General features: G+C 48.4%; 1 protein-coding gene across 1 annotated transcript in view; it reads right to left on the bottom strand.

The window, feature by feature from the left end:
• Positions 1-8729, bottom strand: part of SFI1 (SFI1 centrin binding protein) — a 109677-nt gene that overhangs the window by 10700 nt on the left and 90248 nt on the right. Inside the window, 6 exon segments of the mRNA XM_017499526.2 lie at positions 1463-1588; positions 2989-3065; positions 3536-3631; positions 4111-4186; positions 5256-5434; positions 5747-5828. Of these exon segments, the coding sequence (XP_017355015.1) occupies positions 1463-1588; positions 2989-3065; positions 3536-3631; positions 4111-4186; positions 5256-5434; positions 5747-5828 (636 nt within the window).

Below are 8729 nucleotides of genomic sequence, written 5' to 3' on the forward strand. Positions count from 1 at the left end.
TTTTTTTTTTTTTTTGACACGGGAGTCTCACTCTGTTGTCCAGGCTGGAGTGCAGTGGCGTGATCTTGGCTCACTGCAACCTCTGCCTCCCGGGCTCAAGCGATTCTCCTACCTCGGCCTCCCGGGTAGCTGGGACTACAGGCAGGTGCCACCACACTCAGCTAATTTTTGTTTTTAGTAGAAATGAGGTTTCACCATATTAGACCGGCTGGTCTCAAACTCCTGACCTCGTGATCTGCCCGCCTCGGCCTCCCAAAGTGTTGGGATTACAAGCATGAGCCACCATGCCCTGGCCATAAAACCTTTTTTTTTTTTTTTTTTTTTGAGACATAGTCTCGCTCTGTCACCCAGGCTGGAGTACAGTGGTGTGATATTGGCTCACTGCAACCTCCACCTCCCAGGTTCAAGCAATTCTCCTGCCTCAGACTTCTGAGTAGCTGGGATTACAGGCATGCACCAACACACCCGGCTAACCTTTGTATTTTTAGTAGAGATGGGGTTTCACCATGTTGGCCAGGCTGGTCTCAAACTCCTGACCTCAAGTGATCCACCCGCCTCGGCCTCCTAAAGTGCTGAGATTAAAGGGATGAGCCACCACACCTGGCCTCTACTATTATCTATTAAATGGAACACACATACATTGTATCCACTCTTTTGTATGAGTGATGCCAACAAAATCACAATAACAAAATACTTGCCCAGAGGATGCCTGGTGTCTGCCTGCAAACTGTCATGAACTCCATTCCCACTAAAAAGACCTCCTCTGCAAGCTCTGAAGCCAAGCAAAGATTCCTGTGTTCTCCTTCCACAGGAAGGGAGGCACAGGCTGGCTTTGGAGTTTTCTTTTCTTTTTTTTTTTTTTTTGAGATAGTCTTGCTCTGTTGTCCAGGCTGGCGTGCAGTGTGTGATCTTGGTTCACTGCAACCTCTGCCTCTTAGATTCAAAGTGCCTGTAACCCCAGCACTTTGGGAGGCCAAGGCAGGTGGATCACCTGAGGTTAGGAGTTCAAGATCAGCCTAGCCAACATGGTGAAACCCCATCTCTACTACAAATACAAAAATTAGCTGGATGTGGTGCCACATGCCTGCAGTCCCAGCTACTCGGGAGGCTGAGGCAAGAGAATTGCTTGAACCTAGGAGACGGAAGCTGCAGTGAGCTGAGATCATACCACTGTACTCCAGGCTGGGTGACAGAGACTCTGTCTCAACCAAAAAAAAAAAAAAAAAAGGCAAATACTGGTTCTGGGTTCTGATAAGAACTACTTCACTTATGATGTATTATATTTCTATTTTAATGCATATTGGTTTATAATTCAGTAAAAAACTAAGCATCTGCCCACATGGATGTTTGTGTATGTGCTGGAGGAAAGTTACCCATTTTCTGGGTTCCTTATTCAGTTTAAATCTCTGGTACCACCCTCCACGCCCTCACCAGAACACAGTCCCCAACTCTCCTGGGTGACCAGCTTGCCTTCTTATACCTCACCTTGGAACATATGGTCCTTCTGTAATGAGTACTTGCTTGAAAGGTTTTTTTGGCTTCATTCATGCGGGCCATGGTGTTCTCTTTCCAGCGACGTAACGGCCCCCTGCAGGTGCACGGGTGCCAGGAGGGCAGATGACACCAGGATGGAGAGAGAAGGGAGGCTTCTGTGAATCATTCCCCCTCTCCCCCTGCTCCTGAGTCAGGGACTCTACGCCTAAGAATGTTTGACAAACACCCATGTTTACATGCATATCTATGTCCAATAAATGGCTACTGAGCAGCTGCTCTGGGCTGGGCACCAAGAGTACATGAGGGACCCAACACTGCTGGAGACCAAACTCCAGGTGCTATGGGGATAACAGGGCGTAATCAGGCAGTGGCAACGCCGGTGACTCACACTGTGATAAGAGAAATGTGGAGAGGCAGGGAACCCAGAGGAAGGTTGCCTATGCCTCAGCTTGCTGCTGAGTTAGCTTGGGGAGTTCCTCTTGCTAATTCTACTCTGTCTGAAGAGCGGGATGGGTGCTCTATGGGATCCCATATGAGGGATGGAAGTTTTTATTTTATTTCTTTATTTTTTAAGAGACAGGATCTCACTCCATCCCCCAGGCTGGAGTGCACTGGCATGATCATGGCTCACTGCAGCCTTGACCTCCAGGGCTCAAGTGACCCTCCCACCTAAACCTCCCAAGTACCTGGAACCACAGACATACCTGACCATGCCTGGCTAATGTTTTTATATTTAGTACAGACAAGGTCTTGCTGCGTTGCCCGGGCTGGTCTCAAACTCCTGGACTCAAACAGCCTCCCAAAGTGTTGGGATTACAGGTGTGAGTGACTGCGCCCAGCTAAGGATGGAGGCGTTTAAAAACCCACTGCCCACAGGCCACCTGGATTATCATGTGCTGAACAAATACAAAGGAAGGAAATGAAAGAGGGGCATGTGGGAAGACTACTGGGAAGGAGTGAGGTTAGAGTCTGGCTTAGAAAAAATGGAGGAAGCTACATAAGCGCACTCCACAGGCGTGAGTGGTGCAGATGGTCCGACAGGGCCTAGAGGTGACTCTGAAGTCAGTGACAGGCCTGCAGAGCAAACGGGAAGGGGATTGCCTGGAAATTAACAGGAAAAGGAGCCACTGCGGCCTCTGGAGTGGAAGAGATGACAAGGCGAATCTCTTGCAAAGCTGAATCTTGCAAAGCTTTGCAAACCCCTGAATCTTGCAGGTGTGAGGCAGGGAGGAAAAAGTGCTAAGAAGAGCAAGACAAGTGGTCTTCAAGGCATGCAGGTGACAGCTGCTTTCCAAGGCCTGCCCTGTACACAGCAGGGGCTTAAGACAAATGGAGGCGAACCCATGAGTGAGGTAGAAAAGCCAAGACCATGATATTAGGTACTAGGGACCTGGGGTCATCCCCTGGCCCTCAGCAGGAACCCCTAAAAGGCTGGGGTTTGGAGTGTGTTCCTCATTCCCCGGCCAGAGCCTGGGAGGTGCCTGGGAGACTCACCGCAGCAGCTGCCTGTTGTGCTGGCTCTCCTTGGCTGCCACCTCCTGGAGGATGCTCCGCACCCTGCCCTGGTAAGTCTGTGGGGGACAAGGGGGACTGGAGGCTGCCCCTGGGTCCACACTTCTCCCTGTTTATGCAGGTCTCAGAGGTAACTCCAGCACAAGGCTGCCATGCCCAGAGCACTCAAAAAGGGCAGGGAGAGGCCAACAGCCCTTAGTCCCAGGGCCAGCAGACCCTCTCAGACGACAGGGAGAAGACTGTCCCACAGGCCCTCACCTCCTAAGTCAAACCACAGGACTGCTGGACAAGGAGCTGCTTTCCCCTCAAGGCTGGGGCCCACCAACAGCATTTGTTTCCATTTGGCCAAGCAAGAATCGAAGAACCTAAGGCCTAAGGCCCCAGGCCTCGCTAAGGCACTTGCTTGGTTTCAGGTTTGTCACATCACTCTGTTGTGGGAGGGACAGGAAGAACAAGGAAGGGAAACAAAGTCTCCAGAAACCTCCCCTGTCCCCACAGCAAGGATCAGGAGGGAAGCAGCAGCTCCTACCACCCACGCGTGCAGCGCCCTGAGCAGCACTGTGCGCTGGTGGTGCAACTCCGCTCGCATCAGCTTCTGCCGCTCCGCTCCCTGCAGGGCCAGGCACTGCAGACAGAGAAGAAAGCAGCTACTGTGGGCTGGGGGCCCAGCTGGGGGTGGCTTCCTGCTTTGCCTCCATTTTACACTTCATCTGTGTGAGTGTAAATTACTTAACCCCTCTGGCCTCATCTATAAATACGCACTTCTTAGGGGTTCTGAGGACTGGATGAGGCAAGTGCTTGATTTGTGGTAAATGCTCAATTAATGTGAGTTTAAACATTTTTTAGTCTCAGCAGGACTCCTGTAAATAGTTAGATCAGGAATTTTAGATGCAGTAAGTTCAAACAAGAACAGACTGGTATCTGAAAGAACACATTTTGAGCCAATCATCTCATAAAACTGAGTTAACACTTCATCTGCTGCCTGTTCTCTTCCTTCAGCTCAGAGGTAGGTGGTTTGGCCCACAAGTCGGCTGTGAGCCCTGCTGACACACAGCCCACATGTTCAAAAGCCATACCTGGGTGGCGCCCGCACCAACGCCTTACCTCCCTCCACTGGCTCCAGGCCCAACGCAGGAGCTGGGCCGTGTTGAATTCTGCTGCCTGCACCTGGCCTGTCCTCCTATGGAGAGATGGCAGAGCTCAATGCTGCTGCCCCTACCCAGCGAGGGCACCCTCTGTGGGCTCCTCCTCACAGTCCGTGGCCCCAACCTGGTTAAGTTTTTGGGGGAGCCAAGACCCTCTCTGAAGAGCTGCCAAAGAACTTACACTCTCAGAAAAAAGCACATCTCATCACATTTGGCCTACAACTTCCCAGGGCTTCAAGTGCCATTTAAGCTCACATGTGCAGGTGTGAAGCTCCCACCTGAGGAGGTGGTTAAATGTGGCCAAAGTTTGACAAGGAGTGAAACCCTCAGAACACATAGTGAATACTGAAAGGCCCCAAAGCAGGACAGTCTCTGCAGTAGACACATGGACTGCCTACCTTTCTCTCTCTAACTACGTGGTGTGGTTAAAAACTGCTACAACCCACCCACTGGCCAGCTGCTGGTCCCTATCCCGTATCTGCAGCAGTCAGCTATCACAACATGGGCCCATCAGTTTATTCCCTGGCTATAGCCACTTTTGTTTGTTTGAGGCAGAGTCTCGCTCTGTTGCCCAGGCTGGTGGGCAGTGGTGTGATCTCAGCTCACTGTAACCTCCAACTCCTGGGTTCAAGCAAATGTTCATGCCTCAGCCTCCTGAGTAACTGGGATTACAGCCTTGCGCCACCACGCCTGGCTAATTTTTGTATTTTTAATAGGGCCGGGGTTTTGTCATGTTGGCCAGGTTGGTCTTGAACTCATGAGCTCAAGTGATCCACCTGCCTCAGCCTCCCAACCTGGCTATGGTCACTTCGAATGGGCCCCAAGTGTAAGCAGGCTGTGGCCAATGAGCAGAACCACCCAGATCCACTGAGCACTTCCGTACCCAGCCAAATTCCTGAGGCTGCAGGCTCCATGAGGTACCCCAAGATCCTGCTGTTCCAACCTAGTTTTACTTAGACTCTTCTAGGTTGAATTTCTAGAGCTTACAACCAGAGTCTGGGATAATGTAATCCTCCAGACAGGCACTGGGAGCTGATGGTGCTGCTACTACAATCAAAGCTGACCTGGGGTGGAAAGGCTTTTCAGGCAGAACCGGCCACTCACTCTGTTCTGAGCCCTTGGGCACTTTCCCTCCAGAGGCAGAAAGCCTTCCTGAGCCGCCTGTGGCGGTGGTGGGCACGGGCCACTGTTTGCCACTCCTGCTCCTGGTGACGTGCTGCTGCCTGCTGGTGCCACGTGAACCAGGACCTATGCAGAAGCTGTCGCTCTGCGTGAAGGATGGCCTGAGGCAGGACAGGAAGGAGAGAACAGAATAAGTCAAGTAGGAGAGAGGCACAGAAGCCAGGAAAGAATTTATAGGCCACAGATAATGACCAAGGCAAAAGGAATGGACATCAGGATGTGGTCCAATCCAGAAGCTGTCCACAAGCTCCACTGAGAAAGGACAGATGCCCCAGAGCCTGCCTGGCCTCATGAGTCACAGGCAGAAGCCCTCCAGTGAGGCCGAACGACTTCCTGAGGAGTGGAGGCCATGAGTGCAATGGCTAGAATTAGGTCCTGCCCCTCCAGGAATCTCCACAGGGACAGCCATTTACCATTCTCTCTGCCAAGCGGTTTTCTCGATGCTGTAACATCTTCTGCCACCAGATAGAAAATACTTGCTTCTCTACTTTCTCCCTAAAAAAACAAGGAAAAATGTAAAGCGCTTAAAACAAAAACAGAAATTAACCCAAACAGAACTACAAGTTCCAAATAATTGGATTTTTCCTTTTATACCATGCTATTGTGTAAGAGGTGAGTTAGGTGGTGGCCTGTAATCCTAATACTTTGGGAGGTCCAGGCCGGAGGACTGCTGGAAACTAAGAGTTCAAGACCAGCCTGGGCAACATAACAAGGCTCTCTACAAAAAAATTTAAATTGCTGGGTGTGGTAGTGTGTGCCTGTAGTCCCAACTACCTGGGAGACCGAGGTGGGAGGATCGCCTGAGCCCAGGAGTTTGAGGCCATGATGAGCTATCGTTATGCCACTCCACTCCAGCCTGGGCAACAGAGTGACACCCTGTCACTGAAAAAAAGAAAAGAGGTGAATAAGCTGAGATGAGGGAGAAAGCAACACAGCGAAAAAGGGAAGAAGAGCAGACAGCCAAAAAACATAACTTTTAAAAGGCCAACATTTTCCAAGTTTTTCTGGTATCAGCCAAGCATTCACACCATACAAAAAAGACTCTAACCCTGAGACCCCAGGTCTTCATTAATTCCACATTGACTTAAAAAAAACCACTGATTAAGGATCATTCATGAGAGTCTTTTCCAGGCATACTGACCAGCCAAGTTGCTTCTACACCAATCCTTTGAGGAACTGTTGAAAAACAAGGGCAAGACCCCTAAAGCTGACTGAGCAGGTCTGAGGTGGGGGTCTCAGGAAACAGCATTTTAAACAAGTGTTCCAGGTGAATTAGAAAAGCAGAAAGGAGGCCGGGCGTGGTAGCTCATGCCTGTAATCCAAGCACTTTGGAGGCCAAGGCGGGTGGATCACCTGAGGTCGGGAGTTCAAGACCAGCCTGACCAACACGGTGAAACCCTATCTTAAATAAATAAATAAAGCAGAAAAAAAAGGAAGAGAGAAACAAAAAACAGATGTAGACATGAGCCCAACCATATCAGCAATTACGATAAATATAAATGAACTAATCAATTCAATGAGAGAATAAAAAGTTTTTTCAACAAATGGTGCTGGAAAAACCTGATAAACATATAGAAAAAAAATAAACCCTAGCCGGGCGCGGTGGCTCAAGCCTGTAATCCCAGCACTGTGGGAGGCCGAGGCGGGTGGATCACGAGGTCAAGAGATCGAGACCATCCTGGTCAACATGGTGAAACCCCGTCTCTACTAAAAATACAAAAAATTAGCTGGGCATGGTGGCGCTTGCCTGTAATCCCAGCGACTCAGGAGGCTGGGGCAGGAGAATTGCCTGAACCCGGGAGGTGAGGGTGCGGTGAGCCGAGATCGCGCCATTGCACTCCAGCCTGGGTAACAAGAGCGAAACTCCGTCTCAAAAAAAAAAATAAAAAAAATAAACCTTGACTCCTACGTCATACCATATGTAGAAAAACACTGCTCATTAAAAAAAATGGGGGGGGGAGGGTGCAGGGCTGGAAAAAATATATATATTCAGTATATTCGGCCAGGTGCGGTGGCTCATGCCTGTAATCCTAGCACTTTGGGAGGCCAAGGTGTGTGGATCACCTGAGGTCAGGAACTCAAGACCAGCCTGGTCAACATGGTGAAAACCACATCTCTACTAAAAATACAAAAAATCAGTAGGGCATGGTGGTGGGTGCCTGTAATCCCAGCTACTCAGGAGGCTGAGGCAGAAGAATCACCGGAACCCAGGAGGTGGAGGTTGCAGTGAGCTGAGATTGCGACACTGCACTCCAGCCTGGCGACAGAGCAAGACTCTGTCTCAAAAAAAAAAAAAAAAAATAAATAAAAAGAAAAAAGGAAAAAAAAAAAGCAAAATTAGGCTACAATGACTGAAATCAGAACACTGGTTACCTATACAGGGTAGAGATTGACTGGAGGGGACATGAAGGAACTTTCTGGGGTGATAGAAATGTTCTACATCTTGATTGCAATGTTGATTATACAGGTGCATAAATTATGAAAACTCAACAAACTTTAACATCTATTCGTTTCACTGTATATACATTTTATCTCAAATTAATGACAAACCAATCCTGTCTCATTCTTAGTACCTTACACTGGAGAGTTATAAAATTATTTTTATCATAATTAATGGGATTCCATCATAAAATCTGCCTATATTACTAAAACATTTTTTAAAACCCTAAGACTATTGAAGACATATATTTAGTTGGAAGTTTAATTTGCTAAACTCCGTACCAATCCTCTGAATATGTACTTATCATGAGACTCACAGATCAACTCCAGGGACTGAGGGATAGTTAATATTCTGTGCTAGGCCCTTGGCTTGTGTTTTACATATATTATCCCATTTCATTTTCATGACAACCATATGAGTTAGAGACTATGACCAAATCATCTCAATTTTACATTCAAGGAGACTGAGGCTCAGAGAGACAGGACTGACTTGTCCAGGGTCACAGAGCTGGCAGGTGGCAGGGCATAGGTCTGAACTCAGGCCTGTCCAGCTTCTAAGCCAGACTCTCAATCATTCTGCTCATGAACAAGGAAAATAGGAATCTGAAAACCCAAGTTTTCTAAAAAGGTCCAACCAAACTAAAACAGGACAAAATCTAGATCAAGCCTATACCACCCTGCAAGCCTCCTGGCTATACCCTGTCTCCAACTCACCCTCCACCCTTTTTCTCTAGAGTGATAGATAGCTCTAAAATCACCCAAAACTGCTCCCCTGGCAAAAATCCTTTAAAGACTCCTCTTGGCTATTTTGAAGGTACTTTTAATTTTTGGTCCTCACATAATGTAGAATACAAAAAAGAAATAGAACCAAGCATGGCTACATATTAGCAGAAGAACAAAGAGGTACTGTGTGTGTGTTTTAAGTACTGAAGCCACTTTTTTTTTTTTTTTTTTTTT

The sequence above is a fragment of the Cebus imitator genome, unplaced genomic scaffold (assembly GCF_001604975.1).
Source record: "Cebus imitator isolate Cc_AM_T3 unplaced genomic scaffold, Cebus_imitator-1.0 Scaffold258, whole genome shotgun sequence".
Classification (NCBI taxonomy): domain Eukaryota; kingdom Metazoa; phylum Chordata; class Mammalia; order Primates; family Cebidae; genus Cebus; species Cebus imitator.